The 19,678-nt window shown below is 43.5% G+C and overlaps 1 protein-coding gene and 1 non-coding gene across 17 annotated transcripts in view; one reads left to right on the forward strand and one right to left on the reverse strand.

Moving 5' to 3' along the window:
- Positions 1-19,678, forward strand: part of LOC118316490 — a 39,522-nt gene that overhangs the window by 12,784 nt on the left and 7,060 nt on the right. The gene's annotated exons all lie outside the window — the stretch shown is intronic.
- The window catches only part of LOC118316480 (membrane-associated guanylate kinase, WW and PDZ domain-containing protein 1), an 83,088-nt gene continuing 64,329 nt past the window's right edge, over positions 920-19,678 (reverse strand). For 11 of the 16 annotated variants that reach the window (XM_035644328.2, XM_035644325.2, XM_035644326.2 and 8 more), the window contains 10 exons: positions 17,398-17,653; positions 14,639-14,730; positions 13,619-13,814; positions 13,199-13,501; positions 10,136-10,339; positions 7,938-8,025; positions 7,779-7,830; positions 6,328-6,471; positions 5,942-6,080; positions 920-4,452 (listed from right to left, as the gene is read on the reverse strand). In XM_035644328.2, coding sequence (XP_035500221.2) covers positions 3,350-4,452; positions 5,942-6,080; positions 6,328-6,471; positions 7,779-7,830; positions 7,938-8,025; positions 10,136-10,339; positions 13,199-13,501; positions 13,619-13,814; positions 14,639-14,730; positions 17,398-17,653 — 2,577 coding nt within the window. In that variant the 3' untranslated portion in view covers positions 920-3,349. Of the gene's footprint in view, positions 4,453-5,249; positions 5,342-5,941; positions 6,081-6,327; positions 6,472-7,778; positions 7,831-7,937; positions 8,026-10,135; positions 10,340-13,198; positions 13,502-13,618; positions 13,815-14,638; positions 14,731-17,397; positions 17,654-19,678 lie in introns of all 16 variants that reach the window. The other 5 variants (XM_035644338.2, XM_047330746.1, XM_047330744.1 and 2 more) reach the window with 2 other exon arrangements.

Consider the following 19,678-nt stretch of genomic DNA (forward strand, 5'->3'; position numbering starts at 1 on the left):
ATTAATTAATATTAAAAAAAAAAATGATTTCATTGAAGTTATAATTGCTCTATTGTGACTACTACAGTACTAACAGAGGAAAAATACTGCAGATACTACTGGGGAGGTTTATTATTGAGTATATATCCATTTGAGGTCTGTTCAAATTTATAGCATTAGTGTTTAAGTTGAATGCTAAGTTCTTAAAGGCAGGACCCCATAAAAAAAAAACATTTCTTGTACTGGTATGATAAGCAACAGAAATGTTGCTCCTCAGTTGTCAGTTTAATATGCCAGACCGTGAGAAAAACAAATACCTCAAGATCTTTCCTATAATGACCTTCATGTGTAGCTATAGCAACCATCATACTAGTGGATATTTCTTAAAGCTCCTGCTGAGAGCTTGAGAAAAATAAAGAAATGCTTTTCATTCTGTGGTTACACAACTGTGCTGTCGATAATGGAAGAATATTTGAAAAATGTGTTTTCACATAAATGGGTTGCAATTAAGGTTTTGGTACATGAATGAAAAATCCGTTTAGAAGAGTGCAGCAGAAAACAACTCCACCCCCTTTAAAAGTACCTCAGTTCTCTGCACTGTCTAATGACATTTTTTTACTTTTATTACATTGTATTATTGGAGATGCCGAAGAACACAAGTGGCATTTTTGGTCATATTTCTAACAATTGAAATTGTGATTTTTGTGCTTTGTCATTTTGCTAAGGATACATACAAGATAGTAGTAGTGATTGGACTACTGTACATGCTGAACAGATAAGATGAAATACCTTTTCTTCCTCCAGTCTTCAATGAAAGTCTAAAGCAGCATTTCAAAGCGTAGCGTGACCACAACTGACACATAACTGGTCATTTGATCAAAGTCAAAAATCCTCTCCTGAGGCCTTACGGAAAAACATCTGTGCAGAAATATGAAATCCCTTTGAATTTGTATGGAAAACTTTATTTGATAATAAAAATAGCATTCACAGACTTCTTTTGATAGCTACATATACATTGTAATCCATCTCAAGGAAAGAAGCTGGATAAGTCCACATCTACTTGTACTTAGACTAATGTTATGTATAGCTTCATGGGTCAAATAAAGCTATGAACAATGTAGTATTTATACTGTATATGCATAGTTTTATAAAAAAGATTGGCCCATATACATGTACTGCTTTTATCAACACAGAGACAGCATTATGTCTGGAGCACATTGCAAGAAATAATGCTTGAAGAACACAGACTGCATACAAGTGCTTTATAATACAAAGGCAGGCTAACCATCGAGAGAGATTCAAACCATCAAACAGTTTCTGATTGACCAAAGACAGTATTTTCATTTTAAAATGTCTTTACATACCTGATCCAGAGTTAATCAACACATTTTCCCATAAATCATCAGGTCCATTTCAGAGATATAAACACAATATCACATTCCTCACTGCTGAGGTTTTTCATAAATTTCTCTTTTGTACAAGAAAAAGGCAACATTTTATTTTATTTAAGGGTTCCTAATAGTTACATTGGAGGAAATCTTTACTGTTGATGAACAACAGATTAACTTCTTAAATGTATTTAAATTTTTTGTCTTTTTTTGTTAAATACAGTACCATGGCAACGACAGTGATCAAACAATTAATTTGTTGTGGTTTATCCAATATACTTTAGTTCTTTAATGAAACATAAAACAGAGAATACACACAAAACACATTATAAAGCAGCGGTTCGACTCCAGTGGTGTGACAACATGGCTCAGCATGGCAGATTGGTCACCTCCTGTACCAGGACTCTCCATATGTTACCAACACAACAAAATGCATCATCTCTTTGTGTCAGGACCCAGGAGGTGGTCGGTGCACAAATCATCAACATGAGGACAGGGCTAACAATTACTGTGGGATTACAGTGCATGTTCCTTATCGACTATTCTCACTCAGACCTGCCAGATAAAGTGGTTAAACTACTCTTTAATTTACACATGCAGCTTGCACAGGGATAATTTACACATTTGTTTTAAAGCCTCTGCACATGCACAAAGGCATTTTTTAATTACTCTGGCTTTGGCTGGTCTGGTTGAAATTGGGTTGAACTATGGTGGTAATTTATGATGTCACAAAAGTTTAAGTACCAACAAGAACAATGACACAGCGCGTCAACAAGTCATGCCACCCAAACGGGTGCTACAGAATTAACAGGACAGCGGAGCTGTCAGTCTAAACCCACCTTGTCCAAGCCCACACAGAGAAGAGGTCTTATCGTAAAATACCTGTGTGGGTAGACAATCGATGTGCAGAGGCTTTAAATCACTACCGTTGTTGTTGTTTTTTTTGGCATATTTGAAAAACTATATTTTATGGCAGCTTCAAGCTGGTGTTGTGTCATTATGCAGACTCATCTAAAGTACTTAATTGCAATTTAGATGAGCTACAAATTTAGATAACTATTTTTCCACAATGGAGAATCAACCAGAGCAGCTGAAAGTGAGTCAGGGTCCTTCCCCCCTACATCATCACACACAAAGGAACAGACTATTTACTAATCCCACTCCAAATAAGTAACTAATAAAACCATTGCAAATTTTCAGATCAGTTGTCTGATTTATTTTTTTAAATTTCAATTGTGTGGGTGCATTTAGGCAAAGGACGGTGAGCTGCCACACATTTCATGGATGCAACACAAGTAAAGGTACAGCATGCTTTCCCAGATACAGAGTACACTTCTACCTTGGTCCTTTAAAGGTTTCAGGAAGTTTGCTCAAGATATGTGCCAAATTAAAAAATAAATAGTGAGCAAGTCATATATTATTTCTATAATTATCACTCTAGTTTTACCATCAGATCTCAAATTTTGATATTTACCTCAAGTCCAACTTGATTTTCACAGTTCTTGTGAACTCTCAGTGTCTTGTGCTATAGTTTGTTCAGTAAAGCAATTCAGGAATGGAAAAGATATCTACAAACGAGTTGAAAACAAGTTTAGTAGTTAGAAGTTACCACAAGTGGAAGCATGTTTCATACCTCTGAGGGAACAAATATTTAGATTCAGCACTGCCTACAAAAAGCAATATCACTGATTTCATATGCAGGCACATACAATACCTTTACTATAGTACAACAACCTCTTATGTTCAAAATAAAACTATAACAATGACAAAACAACCAGGATGAACTGATAGAAGGATTGTACTCCTGCTGTTTTATGAATCTCTGGATGGGATCACAAGTAGTTAAGTCAATCAAATTAATCAATACATCAGTCGACCAAGTAAAGCACAAGAGTTAGTGTCCTCAGAAGTACAATTCCAGTGTATGGTAAATAGTTTGCACAGATAGAGGAGAGAGTGGCGAGGGGGATCTCTGCTCTGCTCTAGATGCTGAGGTCTTTGGAGCTTTCTTTGTACAGCCTTCTCTTCGGCTCAGGGAGCTGGTTTGGGCTGTGGCCTACTGCGTTATTGTTATGGCCTGCGTTGTTGTAGGCAGCATTGTTGTGTGGAGTGTTGTTCTTCATCATGCTGTAGTAGTCCTTCAATCTGGGTGCTGCTGCATAGTTCAGCTCGTCCCTGCTGTAGGTGCTGTCAGGGGAAGAGTCCCGCTCCATCTGGTATCGTCTCTCTGGTGTCCCATTCGTCTGACATCTCTCCTCCCTCCTCTCTGAGGAAGAGTCTCTAAGGAGGTTGCCGTTCTTCATGGTTCTATCATGTGTACGACCCCTGGAAAGAGACGAGGAATCCCCATAGTTGTTGGTGCGCTCGGGGGTTGTGGCCTCCCTGACTTGTCCAGCGATCTGCGAGTCCTTGAGGAGCCTCCGTTCATAGAACTTGCGTTCAGGAGTGACCGCGAGGAACCCTCCATCATCGTTCTCCCTCTCGGGTGTACGATCCCGGTGTGCTCGTTCTGCCCTGCGGTCCATCGACTTGGCCCGGCGACGATCAGGGGACGAGGTGCGTTTTGGGGTTGGTGAACGGTCAAGGGAGCCGCGGCGCTGCTGACGAAACCTCCCATCCAAAGTAGAACTGCTGGTCGAGAGCTCTCGGCCCCTCAGTTTCTCAGCAGCTGCAGCCTTCTTCCCCGAGCTGTCTTTCCTCAGAGTCTTTAGGAGTTTAGAGATGCCGCTCTCCGACTCAGACTTTTTAACTTTTCGGCCTCGGCTCTTCTTGTTGCCACTTTTGCTGTTACTGTTGTCTGGAGACTGTTGTCTGGGGGTACTTTGACTGTGATTGTTATTCCAGGTGTGATGATGGTGGGGGTTAAATTGCCGGCCTTGGTAGTCCATCTGATCTGACCCAGCCCTGACCCTGTTCCTGTCCCCGTCTCGGCCACGCGCAGCTTCCTCCTGGCGTGATGGTTTGTGAAGATCTGGTGGATAACTGGACTCCAATGAGGTGTGATATCTGCTGTTGGGTGGCAGCGTTCTCACTTCCGGAGTGTTTTGTGCCCCGGGTGTGGGAGGGTGCCCGTCACTGCTGCCGTCTGCAGGAGAGGAAAGGGGAGGAGAAATATTGTTGACTAGAAATACAAGAGGAGTGTGGCTGAGGAAAACTTTAACACCAATTACATGACGTTTATTGTGCTCGGCAGACATGACTTTCATTGTTGATTCAGGTGAGCCCTTGCATTGACATGACAGGTCAATGCAGAGATTTATGGAAATCATGCATACATGTGCTCTTTCATATGCCATATATATATCCCCAGAAACAAATATAAATGTGTTTACAATATAGTTTGACATCTGTACACATAAATTGATAAATCACTTCAATATTTGGTTCTATGGGGCTGCGGGTTGAAACACAAGGTGACGTCAGCAGGTGCAACACATTGGCAAGTGTAGGGGCATGGGTTATCAGTGACACAGCAGGCACCTAGGAAATCATTTGAGACAAAATGATAAACAACTCAATGTGCATCGTTGGTAAGAACAAAACCAAAGCAGAAAAACGAGTGTGTTTGGCTGCAGGTCTGCCAGATTAGAGATGGGTTGCTATGACAGCAGCAATTGACAAGCAGTGGGGTTAAATTAGTCCTTTTAAAAATATCTGGTCTGGCGCTCGCATAGGGAGAGGATTTGTTCGTGTATGGATTCACAAAAGTTTTTTAAGTTCAATTCAGGCACAGCAAGACATAAAGCATGTACACAATGTAAACACATCCACGCACAAACACACGAAGTGGGATGCTGGTAGGGATGAACCGCAGGGAGTGCTGGGTAAAACTGAAAGGAAAAGATGACAGAGTGGATTTGGGACAGACTTTTGGCTACAAACCGTGGTCTGATTTTGGCCCATTAGGTAGAAACAGGGCTCTCCCATCTTGTCATTCCTCATTGTACCAACAGCGAGATGAGGAGTCATCATCGCTGGAGAGAGGAGGAAGAGCCCAGCAATGAGAGAGAATCAGTGAGAAAGGAAGAGGAGAAGACAAATAAAACAGACAAGAGGCTGTTTTACAGTACATCTTAATAGAGAGAAGAAGGTGTTTGTTGTGAAAGACAAGAAGACATTACACTTGATATAAAATCAAAAACCCAAATGTGAGGGAAATTGTCAGAAAATTAAACCCCAAATAAACCAGAAACCTTTATAGAAACACATCAATGAGACTGTAAGCAGAATAATCTATCAGAGGAGCATAATACTCTTGGGAGAGAATATTACTCCAGCTATAAAACATACAAATCCTGAAGAGTATAAATCACTGAACAAGCTTTTGTGGCAGCCCTTTCTTCAGTGGTCAATAATATCTGACAGTCCAATCTTGTGCTGGATCCATGGCAGGCAGTTACATTAATGTATCCGCGTATCTGTGTTAAATAGTCATTTGCATTTCATCAATAGTCAGGTAGAAAAGTGCATGTCCCTGCAGTGTGTACAGCTGCAACAGTAATAACAGTTCAATGCTGACATTAGCAATTCATTTAAAGGAAGAGGATGAAATTAATTGCAACATTTTTGCCTACCATATTCAGGTACAGATCCATCTCCCCGCTTGAGGACGAGCCGTGCCCTCCGACCCCCGTTCTTGATCAGTTCAATGGCACGTGAATGCTTCATGTTCTTTGTGCTCTCACCATTTATCTCCAGGATCTCATCTCCGACCTAAACCAAAGAGAGGCCCGTTGTTATCAAAGCCAGCAAATAATATTTCATCAGCAGTGTGCAAATGAAGGAAAACCTCTACTGCCCTTCAAAGGCAGGTAGCCGCAACTACAGAAATGCTGAGTTAAGGCGAAAAAAAGTTTTAACATTTTCTTCAGTATAGACTTCCAGTCTGCCGAGATCTATAGAAGAGATGGATTTGAGAAAAAGAGTCCCTGTAGTCACAAATTAATTGTTAGTTTCGTACCCTCATCTTGCCATTTCTGACAGCAGACCCATCCTCCGCTAATCTCAACACGTACAGGTCCATGTTGTACTCCCGTCCTCCTCTCAGGCTGAAGCCAAAGCCTTTACTGTCCCGCTCAAGGTCCACAGAGTAGAACTCGGCATCCTATGTCATGAAGAAGAAGAGATAAAGAGAAAGTCACAGAGAGACAAGGGGGGGTCGACTAATCTGTGTTGCAGTGGAGTCAAAAGGTGAGTCCAAAACGCCAGGACTAATCAAGCCCTGTCTCACAAAAAACTCACAAAACGTCGATGGCAGTACAATACCTCGAAAAGCATGAATAATTAATGCTGCAAGAGCCTGTGAGCAGGGTTCAGATCACCAAGCAAGGGCAACACAAGGGCTGGACTAAAACTCACCATACTCCTCAAACATTCCCTCCCAAGAGAGGTATGGTCTCCCCCAAAATCATTTTCTCTGGTTCTCACAGGTCCAAAGCTTTATTCAGCATTAAACCACTTACTCATTGTAATGTCAATCTTTTACTGATACTGGAGAAACTTTACTTTTGAAATGAACAAAAGAGGTCAATTCAACCGAGGACTAAGAAAAATAGTATCATCCCTAATGTGATTGCACCTAGAATATTTGAGACATTACTCTATAAGGAACAGAGACTATTTCACATAAAATAGGCGAAAAAACTTGTCTATTTGAAGGTCAGAGAGCTATATGTACATGTAAAGAAAAATACAGTTTAGGATGTGACACCTCAACTTGGATGCAAGGACCATTCATACAAACAGATTTATTCTTAAGTTATGCGTATGAGTGATTTGGGATAACATTCATCAATTTTCTCGTAATTTGAGTTTTCTCTCAAGTACGAATAGAATTTACGACTGATCCAGACGTTGGAGTCACGTAAATTAGTCTAGACCAAACCAAGTGTTTCCACTGTCGGGTAATTTTTTCACGACACTTTAAAGCAATGAATTGAATAAAATGTATATATTAATATATCACTTTATATATAAATATATACATTTCACCTCGTTATCAGAGGAGTGGAGTTTCCCACTTTACAATGGATGTCATATGCTCATCAAGGGGAGCTAGGGGTTCAGGGTCTCGCTTAAGGATACTTTGACCTGCTCTCTGGGGGAGTGTAGATGTGATTGGATTGCTGTGTCCAACTGCTTCTAACCATAATTAAATCTCCCTCTCTCTGCTCCCATTTTTATTTTCTTCTGTCACTATTCGTGTGAACAACCCTTCTGGGAGAAAAATGCCTTTGCGGAGAGACAGTCTTAAAGTGTGCGTGACTATTTGCAAACTCAAAAAGGGGTTTTGTGTAGACTTTATGATCAGTTGTGTCCCTTGTGTTCCTACATGACTGACAGCTGGTAACTGATGTATTGATCGAAAACCCAGACGATTATTAACTGTGGAGTCAAAACATCTATCCTTACCTGACTTTGTGTGGGTGGAGGAGGTGGAGCTCCTTTCGACTTTGAGTTATTCCTTTAAAAAAAGGGAAAGTAATAAGAAGACGCACACTGCTGTATTAAAAAAAAATGTATTCAAGAAATTTGTGCGTATTATAAAATGAATATTGCATCATCACCTACCGTAACTCTGTGGACTGTTGAGGTGTGTGTGTGGTGGTGATGGTAGCTATCTTCTCAGCATTGGTCAGCAGAGAAGCATTGGAAGATTCTGGGAGGAAACACAGCGAAAATAAGATGAAAAGGGAGACAACTCAAATAAAAAGACTGCCTTTTGTTTAATGCATTTGCCTGTTGATGTTACTGTGCAGAAGAGTCCCTTTATCCGCCCACAGGCTACTCTATTCAACCTGATGCTAACTGCCTGTGATGTTGTCATTTGCCATTTACTCATGAACAACACTGGCCCCACTGCATGAAAAAAAGAAGAGGAAAAACAGCAGTAAAGGAAGGAGAAAAAAAAAGACTTGCAACATTGTTTCATCTGCTATTCGGGACAAGAAAATACGAGGACAACGGTCTTCCTTTTCATTAATTCCCTCATGACGAGCAGGAACCCAGCAGCACACATCAGTGTCACTGACACTGGACCACGGCTCGATAGAACATCAGCCTGACTCAAGGCTCTTTACACACTTTTCCCTGCATACTCAAAGAAATTGTTTTCTACGAGCCCACAGGTCTTTTGTGGTATCAGAAATGAGAATAAGGTGGATTAATAACTGACAGTTTTCCCATTTTTAAGGCCATGCCATGTTTTCTACGAGGACCCCTTGCATTGTGCATTAACGCGCACAAGCCTGTGAGTTAGTGAGCATGTGTGTGGGGGAGTTGGTTCCCACCTCTCTCACCTCCAGTCTTAATTAAGCTGCATTTTCTGCCTCTATGGACGGTATTGCTGAATACTGTAGCTCTGCTCAGTGTTTTCATTGGTTATGTGGCTCAGCCACCAGTGGTGGAAAGTAACAAGTACTTAAGCACATTTTTCATGTATCTGTACTTTAGTTATGTAGATTTGGTTGTGTGAACTTTTGACTTTTACTCCACTACAACTAAGAGCAAATATCTATACTTTCTACTCCACTACATTTCTACACTGGGTTGTGTTACGTGTTACAGTCGCATTGTTGTTTTTCCCCCCGAATGAAACGTAATCAATAGCAAAAATTTGCTGTCAACTTTGAAACATACTAAAATATTATAGACCGTTGCATGAAGGAATATAGAGACAAGTACTTTTACTTTTAATACTTTAACTATTTTAAAGCAAGTACTTTCTTTCTTGTACTCAAGTAGAAAAATTTATGTGGTACTTCAACTTTTAAGTATATTTTTGTCTGTTTATTTGAACTTTCACTTAAGTACAGTATTTGAGTACTTCCTCCACCACTGTCAACCACACAGACTCCTGCAGGTTTAACTGGAACAAACAAACACTTTTAAGGCTGATTAACTGTGTGAAAGACTTGCTACAGACGGACTTCAAAACTACATGTTACAAGCTACATATAATCCAACAATGCAACGCCCTGTAAAATACCGTAATGACGCAGGTATTCTCTATTAAAAAATGGATATCTGTTGGTTGTAAAGCATGCGTTCTCCCCAGCAGTACAGAAACGTCCCCGCGATCTGTAAGTTTCCTCAGAAAAGCGGATCATATGCCAAATCAAGATCGTCCACGGTATAAGATCGTCAAATCGCCCACCCCTATGCACATTGAAATATAGATTTGCTTTTGACATATGGTGCGATCAGTGCCACTAAACCAATTATTAAAAACAAAAGCATAGAAAAAATGCCCTTTAACATTTACGAAAATAAATGCTGAAGAACTATATAGAACAATGTGAGTATGTTTTATTGTAATTCTCCTTATCGGACTTGTTTTTATTTAGGCAGTAAATCCTCCATAGGAACCTGCACGTGCAGAGATATTATGTAGTTGGCTTTCCTTTTAATAAACCAGGCTGAGGAGATTAACACCAACAGGAAGCCCTTGATTAAATGTGAGCAGTGTTTTTAATCCTGTCAGACCAAATATTGCAAAAGGCAAGATATCAGGCAAAGAAAACAAACAAAGGGCTGGGAGAAAGAGAGAATTTTTTTGCGAGAGCACTTCAGTAGTTTCTGGGGGCAACTTCACCTGACTCCTACTCAGTGACTCACTCTCTCTGAGATACCAGGGTTCACACCCTGATGAAAAGTGGTCTTGCCTGTGAAGAGCAGCGGTGCCCTTTTCTTCCCACTGCATCCATGAATAAGTCACATCATGCTGCATTATGAAACAGCCATGTGAGGCTGGAAGCCAAAAGCCTTACCATCACCAGGGATGATCCTAAGCGAGACTGTGTTCCCGGCTTCCTTGATCAGGTTGACGATGTCCGAGTGCGACTTGTTGGTGATGGAGCAGCAGTTGACGGCCAGTATTCGGTCCCCGACCTTCAGCTTCCCGCAGCGGTCCGCCGGGCTGCCTTCGATGATGCGTCCTATTTTGTGGGGCATGGCCACACAAGCATTTCCAGCTTTTGTGTTAACATGCATGTTTGTTTCCATGTGTATTTTGTGTGTCAGAAATGGGTTGTGATGATGATTTGATTGGCATGATTATTTGAGTGATTATTTGATTGTTGTATCGATTTTATATTTAATCAAAAGGGAAAGGATGGAAAGAAAACATGGAGAAAGAGAGGAGAGGGAAGGTTAATTATCCAAATCACCATATCTCAGTTCACCCACAGAAAACCAATAGGTTGTATGCACATCCTATGTTACTATGTTGCAGTCAGAACACATGCAAAATTCTACCCACCCCAGAAAAGAGGAAAAACAGCAGTGTAATATCAAAACCTTGGGATTGTGCAGAAGATGTCCTCCACCCCCATCGCGTGACATGTTAATCAATGGACTGTGAATCATATGGCAGCAGTCGGAGCCCCCTGCGGCTAACACTTGACGGCCTATCAATACACTGGTCACAGCATCCTGACTGTCCCCAAACACACTCCTCCCAGCCAGGGATCGGTGAGCACACAGCCGTTGCTGCAGTGTACGACGTTCAGCCTGAGTGTGCCACTAGTCATGTGTTCATTGTGAGCACCACAAGAAATACAATTTGCACCTGAGTGAGTGTTCAATTCTGTCTTGTTTACACAGAAGCCCTGAACAGACCCTGGGGGTCTCTGGTTCTCCTCGCCCGCCCGCCCTCCCTCCCTCCCTGTCACACCCTTTCTGTGCTCCTCCTTGCTCTTCCCATTCCATCCAGTAAATTTTTTTCAACAATATATTTATTGCATACTCTTACTTCACAGCTATCCTCCGTCTCGATTAGAAGAAGAGCACTTTGTCACTGCCTAAATGATGAGATGTGGGACATTGCTGGGTGTGGCGCGAACCCAAGGTTTAATACTAAATCTGTTAAACCCAACACCAGGTCGTATTAGGGAAGGGATGAGAGGGGGATGGGCCCCACTGGACTGGAGCAAAAAAGGTTTATGTACTCATGCTGTATGGGAGATTGAATCAGCTGAAAAATCTTTCCCCCCCACAAAAAAAATCTAGCGCTCTTGAAAGAATCCTCTGAGCCATGTATTTGCTTTTCTTAAGTAATGTGTTCCTTTGTCAGATTTCAGCTCACGTCCCACGTGGTTGGAATCCATTAAGGGAGAGTGCAGGATGCTACTACGGCGATACAACAGCTCTACGTCCATTCATCTCATCTTCCCCAGAGGAACAGTGACGGAGCGGGGGAATGGGGGGCAGCGAGGCAGCAGAAAAAACAGGAACATCAAAAGACTGGAAGACGTTTAGACACGGTTGTTGACGAACACTGTCACTGGTGTCACTATAAATAATACACTGATTCTTGCATTGCATTTTGCAGAGCAACACCATTAGCCCATGTGATCAATGACATTTTCACCGGACAGTTGGCGCTGCCGACGTCTCGTCCATTCTCGTGTTTCGCCTGTGACACGTCACAGTACATCATTATAATGGCTAACTATACAAGGGACCTTGGCATGACATTGGTGTTGGAAATGCATCACTCGGAGGTTAATGCCAAATTTGCTCGAGGACAACATTGGCGATTCCTCATCACTGCCCGAGCAGCTTTAATGCATGCAACTCTGCTGTTTTTCCGTGACGCGTAAATGGTATGGACAGAAATATACTTTGCTGAGTAAACTCCAATTACATGCTGAATGAATTGTTGCAGGCAGCTGTGAGACATGAATCTGTGATGATGGCGTTTGTGATAAAGCTGTAGCCAGGGCCTGATCCCGAGGGACCGTGCTCAGCACATGAAGGGATTTCTTTATCCCTGAGCTTGTGACATCAGGTTAGTGACCTCGGTCTGTGGCATTAAGCGCACTCCTGTCAAATGTCACTCGCTCGCGATTTATAAAGTGGAGCAAACTCAACGAGGAGTGACTGAGAAAATACTGAAATTCTGCAAGGAGACGGCATCAGTCATTCCGCTCAGAGGTGCGTCCACTATCGCTGTGGATGTACTGTACGCCTTGAGTCGTAGGGCATCTGATTGTTTCATATAATATAAGGTTCTTGCAGGTATCTGCAAGTCTTGAAAAAGAGATAGCAAAAACTCTGGGGGGTATAAAACATTTTTTTGTATCTAATGGCAGGCTGTCAGGACAGGTAATGTGTCTATAAACTAAATAGTTTTGGGAGGATGCTGTGCTGTTTACAGAGCAACTACAGCAAGAACTACAGTAGCTTTAGGAAGCTCATTGTCTCATGAACACATTTCAATCTATCACTTTGAATTGGTTAATCCCTTCCCTCCTAAATCTGTTCATTCATTTCAGTTGTGGTGATTTCAATCAAGTGGGGTCTATTGATCGTGTGCCCCAAAAGGGTGTGATATCATCCCTGCTGGTTTTCCATATGTTGGGCAATTTTAAGGTGAAACAAGTATATCATATTCTCTGTTGTGTTAAAGGGGCCTTATAAAGTCTTGCAGATAACTTGGTGAACCCTGAATAATCACTTTCAAATGGTGGTATATTTTATTGTTTTCAAGTCAACGTCAGTGCCATTTAGTAACCTTTTGAAGAATATTGCTTCGAAGACCAAGAAATTACTGTTTAGAAGTAATTTTTTTGTGGTACTCACAGCATGCGAGTGAAATAAATCACGGGAAAATAATGATCATCCGAAAGGCTCGTTTCATGTAACATGCACCAATATAGATTACAAAGGCCCAAATAATCAAACCGTTGAGTCAGATTCAAATTTTAACCATGTTATCCTTTGAAGTTAAACAGCGTTTGCCCATAGTAAACAAAATAAATTTCCCATGTCACACTGGATGGAAATCCCTGTCAATCTCATCTGGCTCCCGCTCAGTCTGCCTCACTTACCAAAGGTGGTGCCGGCGTCAGGCCTGGAAACGGACGACACGATGACGAAGCCGAAGCCCTCGTTCTCTCCGCGCTGGATCTCCACGTCATACGGCTGCAAGGAGGCAGGCACCACCGCGCTCCCGCTGCCACCCCCGCCGCCGCTGCCTATGCCGCTGGTAGATCCGCTCCCTGAGCTGACGGTGTTGAGCGAGTTCTGGCTCCCCTGGGGGGTCCGCTTGCCCTCCGTCAGACTAGGGGCCTGGGTGCTACTGTGGTGGGAGGAGGCCGGTGACGGAGGAACGTCACCCTCTCCTTTTGACACTAGAGAGGAGGCGGAAGAGACGTGTCAGACAAGTGTTTTACTACAACTCTTCATGTTGGGAAACTTGGCCCACCTACACAGAAAGAAAAGCGAGTTTCATGTAAAACTCCCATCACCTCCGTATCCGGGGGTCTTGCGTCTGACAGTGAGGTTGACGTGGCCCTGTTTGGCAGCCTGCTGCATCAGCTGAACCACCAGCTGGTGAGACTTGCCCACTACCGCCGTGCCGTCGACACAGATGAGCTCATCGCCCGACCGCAGGCGCCCATCCTCATCTGCGGCCCCGTACTTCACTATGTGTCCTATGTAGATCTGGAAAAGGCGAGCACAGACACAATGCATGATATAAAAAAATATGTTTGTTTTCAACAGTGCTTTGGTTAAATTATCACATTTTTGTGTCATGATGTGAAAACACTGATGTGAATAAAGCTTGATAATCACAATATTTAGGTAATTAAGAGTCATTAAACTGCAGTAAATTAAATAAAATTAGATGCAAAGTAAATGAATCCATCAGCGGCGAGCGTAAGACTCAGTGGGTTCCATCTCCTTTTGATTTTAAATCACAGCAGTGTCTCAGAGTCTGCTGTTGCATTACTTAAAGGTATTTGTGGCTGACGTTCTGAGAAATCGAGAGGGGTAGTGCTGCCTATTGGGGCCACGCAGATGCTCGTGTGCTCCAGGCATTGTGTGGGAGTGTACACACAGCTCTGACAGAAACAAGCGCACAACCACCGTCGTTGGCACAGACAACAAGTACTAACTCCTGTGGGGCAGACCCGAAGCCTGCTTCCATTTTGTTTCCCTCTATTCCGCTCCCCTTCTTGCTCCCTTCTTTTACAAACAAATATGGCGTGCAACCAGAAGGATCGGTGGGCAAGGCTTTTGACTTTTCTTAACAAGCTGTCTGTAAGGCCCTCTGGAGAGCAACAACTCCTGTTATAGAGAGAGTGATGTGATGGGACTGCGCTACTCTTGTTTAAAGGCCGCTCCAGCAGAACAGAGAAGCATGAGGAGGAGGAATGACGGACAAGACCAACAAAACAAGTACATTACAAAAAAAGGGACAGAACATTCATCATCAGCTGTGACAATAATCTATTCATGAGATTCAAAGGTGGAGGGACACTTACCGGCTCCCCGGGCTCATTCCCTCCCAGGATGCGAAAGCCAAAGCCCGTATCCTTCCGCCAAAGGAAAATGTCCTGCTCCTGGCAATCTGGCACTGGAATACACAGGAGGAACAGTGAGTCACTCCATGGAGATCCTCCACCAAACTGCCCAAAGGCCTGACTGATTAGTATCTTTGTAGGCTAATCCCTGAATGCATGTTTTCTAATCAGCAAGTTAAATCCTGTTATGTCTAATTATAACACATTTGCTTCCTGTTATTGCTGATCAATAGGGCGGTTGCTTCTCTATTAGCATCGGAATGAGAGCAGACAAGATCAACACCTGCTCCCTCCTCCACCTCAGTCCTGCCTTGTTGAGCACATTGGCTCCTTGTTCTCACTTGTAGACCACAAACTGGGCGGCAGAGCCTCATGCTGTGACCATGTCATACTCACAGACCTGCAGTCCGAGCTTTTCTAGTCTCATCGGCCACTCAAAGCACTTTTACAGTACAAGTCACATTCACCCATTCACACACATTTATACAACGCTGCTATTTACTACGCTTTTCCCGTCATATTCATACACTGTTGGAAAAGCCGCCAACTGCATTTAGGGCTTAGTGTCATGCCCAAGGACACTTTGGCATACTGACTGGGGGAAGCGGGGATAGAACCACCAACCTTCCGGTTTGTCGACCAGCTCCCTAAAGCCCTAGCCGCCAAGTCTGAAGAGTTGGTCAACATTGATCCTTATTTTTCTCCTGCTTTCCATCACGCACACACACACACACACACACACACACACACACACACACCCACACCCACTGCCCACACATTTGCATCTCGCCATGGACAAAGCAGGCTGTGGAGGAGGACACAGGCAATTTGGTATCAGTCTGTTCAGCCCACGGGGCCAGTTCGCACCCGAGACACAGGCCATTTTCTCCCCTGCACTGCCTGCTGTCTGCACGGCTGCCATGCAAGGACAGCAGTGAACCCATTAGCTTCGGCTCCACGCTTCCCTCGATAGCTCAGGCGGTGTGATTTAAACCGCTGTGGTTTCGACTCGTCATTAACCCTCTGCTGACCCGTGACTATAGAGTTGTGATCGAAGAAATCTAACGGTAAGAGAAGCCGCTGTGTGCCACGTCAAGCGACGGATGACGTGAAGCAGTGAGGGAAGCAAAAATCCCAAAAGCTCACCTTTCAGTGACACCGGCCTGCCACTGACACACTGCTCTGAGTACACTCCATGGATGCATGGGTGCACCTACTCGAGAATTCAGGAGTGCGCCCTAGAATGTGGCAGCCTGCATGAATACATATGAAAATACAGACACAGAATCTGGGCTTCTTTGTCATCTTTTTTTGTCTCCCTCTCCCTTTCTTGTTTCACTTGTGTCTCCCCCCCCCCCTGGCGACTCGAAAAGGGGCTGCAGCTCCTTCAGGGGTTATCAAACAGATATACCAATCAGCCGCAGCTTAAAGCAGCCCTCTCCGGGCCCAGTTAATATTTAATCATAAGCAGTCCTAGATTCTACAGGCGGCTATGACTATTAACCAACACTGCAATACACTCGCACGTCTAGCTGGCAACAATCACAAGTGTGCGCCAAGCTAACACAGCAGTTCCAGTCATTGCATGGATGTACAATCACAATGCAATCTGTTGCAGCGCAGGAGTGTATTTCAAGGCATATGCAGACCTAGTCTCATCTCAAGTGTCACCACCAGTGTGTGTACAGGAGGCTGACTGATGTGATTCAGCCTGAAGAGGAGTGAACCCGTTGTTCTGGTGGACCCGTCCTCTTTCTCAGAGATTCTTCTACGAGAAACAGAAAACTAAGTGGTGTGACACCCTAACAGTGGTTCGCGATGCGAGAGTGGGCCTGAACGGGCAAATAATACTGAGGCGTTAAACAAAGGCTGCCTGATCTACGCTGTGATTAGACTTTGTGTGACAAGCTGTCTGGCGGATCCTGTAAATGGGGTCAGTTTGAAACTTCAAAGTGGTTTAGAACTTAGAAGGTGAACTGTCGCTTGTCCCTCCATTGGATAATGTGCAGTAAAGTGCACACACTTTGTTTTTTCACTATGTAAAAAAGACTGGCAAAACTGTGTGCGTCTGTCTGTATGACATACCCCCCCCCAAACACACACACACACACACACACACACACACACACACACACACACACACACACACACACACACACACACACACACACACACACACACACCAATCAGCAGCAACATCTTGTGTGTTTTCAAGGACACTTTCCTCTTGGAGGCACCTTTGTCAGTGACCACACAATTGTTTGGCAAACACAAAAAGAGGCATTGACCGGCACACCAACACATGCACGCAGAGATGTAGCCCATGGTCTGACTGATTCAGTCGGTGGATATAATGCAGTAATTAGAAAAATCAGTAATCTGTTCAAGTATGTTTTTCCCTGACCTCTGTCTAATGTCTTATCCCAGAATCACACAGTGGGCCTTTTTGTATTGTTCAAAAAGTCTGCACAAAGCAAAGAAAGATATGAAAAAGCATTTTGTAGAAATCCTTATACAAAAGAACGTGATGCAGCCTCAGAATTTTTAGGCATCTCATTCCACAGTTGAGAGCTTCTTTTGACATTTTTTTATCTTTATTCAAAGCCACCCGCTTCTCTTGACAGAAGATCTTAGGCCACATTCACACAAAGAAGTTTAAGCGCTTTTCAGCTGCAGTCTGCACACTTCGCAAAATTAAGACAGAACTGATTTCTACTCACGTCGGCTCTCGTACATGCTCCTGGACTGCGCCCAGATCTTAAAGGGGTCTGGCTTCTTCTGGAGGGTGAGGGTGCCATCTGCAGGGTCCGGAGGGGGCAGGCCTGGCAGAGGCTGGGTGGGGGCAGCAGGAGTGGGAGCCACGGCCTCACTAGGCATGGCAGAGGGCAGGTGGCTGGGAGAATCGGTGTGGGTGCTGCGATGGCTGCACACACTGTGCTGGGAGCTGCTCTGGCTGTCTTTCCTTTCTAACTGGTGCTGGGTGGACAGGAAACACAGAGAGAGGTGTGTGAGCGATGGGGGTGGATGTGAGCAGGGGATGGAAGTAGAGGGCAGCGAGAGCCGAGAAAAAGTGAGAGTGATAACAGAGTCAGTGATAAGGTCGAGATACAGAGGAAACGAGGAGTGAGAAAACCGTTGGAGGACAAAAAGAGAGAGAAAGCGACCAAGGTCATCTTTTTTAGACATTGCAGTAGAACATCTCTCACGATCTTTCTATAAAACACCTACTGGAGTGTGCGGAGTAATGATTTGGTTTCCATGGTTGCCAGACAAAGATGGTTTGCAATGTGAGGGAATTTTAATGAACAAAGATACTGCCTTTATGAATCGTACAAATCTTTGTAAACGGAATCAAGGTTGGTCTCGGTTGAGGCGGGAATCTGTAAAAAATCTGGCTTGAAACCAAACTGTAAAATCTGAACAGCAAGAATCCTGGTGGGTAGGTGAGAGGTATTGTGAGCATTCTGTTGCTTCTTAGTGTCCTGAAGTTGATTAAAAATAATTAGCTGTTTATCCAGTGGATTAAAAACAAAACAAAAAAACAGTTTGGCACTGAAAGAATTCAGTGTGGTCAGACTAACTTCAGCTCAGAATGAAAACGCTGAGCTGAATACAAAGGATACAAAGGGATTCTGGTGTTATTCCTTAAAGTCTGAAATAAACCTTACTCCTAACCCCAACCAGTCATTTTATGAAGCACCTAACCACGCCATAACATAAACCCTAATCCCAACCACACACTACATCTTTTTAACAGGAGGGGAACTCATTTCAGTGGCAAACTGACTGGTGAGTCCTCAGATTTCATATCGTCAGCCAACAGCCTCGTCTGTCTCTCAGGCGCTTTCACACTGCAAACGGACCGAATCATGGTTCAGTTCGATCCGGACCAAGACCACCTCTTGTGGTCAGACTAAATTGTGGTCCGTTGGTCTGCACGGTGGTCTGAGGCACCTGTTATTTTGAATACCGACTAAAATTTAAAATCTGAATGTCTGGACCAAACAAGGTCGGTGTGGAAGCTTGATGCCCTCAGATGCTTTTGTGTGGTTATTATCATATTTTTCCTGTTATATTCACTGCTTAGTTTCCTGAGAGGTCAACAGGGCGTGCATTTGGTCAAACTGTATATCACAGGTGAATTACTGAACACCTAAAAATGTGAATTTTTAATAAACATTGATGGATAGTTCTTCTGTTGTAACTAAAGATAAAATATTTGTGTTGACTGTCCAGAGTTTTTTAAGTTCTGGTGTCTCTTAAGCCTTCAACTTAATGGAACTGTTAGTCGACTTCATAGACCCCCCCCTCCCTCCCCCATGTCGAGCTCCGCTTAGAGAGTATGGAGAACCATGCTATTGTACTGCAAGGTACCTCTGTAACCATTGTATTCTGATTGATTTTGATTTACCACATTATTATTTGCAGTTGCGCATTATAAAACATTTTATGAAAAATGAGCCTTACTGAGAAAACATAATTACCGACAGTGAGAGACCGCAAACAACTGAATCTATCCATCTCTGTCTGTCTGATATGAATAATAAAACTAGTGCGTCGAGGAGTCGTGGCACCATTCTTCCACCCTCTCAATCATCACACTGGATGAGATGAAGGGGTCAAATAATTCCAGTGATGCTTCTTAATGAAGACAACAGTCGTGAAAAAATGTGATCACTGTAGCCGTACCTAATGGAGCGAGACAGCGCAGTCTCTCTTGCATATGGGAGTTTAGTGTGAGCATCTATTTTGACTTGAACTGGAGGCAAAATGGTTGTTCTGGGTTGACACAAAGTCGCATGCAGCGTGACATTTCACTGGCAAAACACAGAGGGGGGGAACACTGGCTTTTCCTCCAGTGGCAAACTAATCCAAAGTGACAGTCAGGCAAGGTCTCTATTGGTCCCTACTGCCCCCCCCTCAAAGCGCCCACCACTCCTCCATCCACCGCACCATGTGACCTGAATAGGTGACAGCCGCGGCTCTGACCGATGCCTTTTT

The sequence above is a fragment of the Scophthalmus maximus genome, chromosome 3, assembly GCF_022379125.1.
Source record: "Scophthalmus maximus strain ysfricsl-2021 chromosome 3, ASM2237912v1, whole genome shotgun sequence".
NCBI lineage: Eukaryota > Metazoa > Chordata > Actinopteri > Pleuronectiformes > Scophthalmidae > Scophthalmus > Scophthalmus maximus.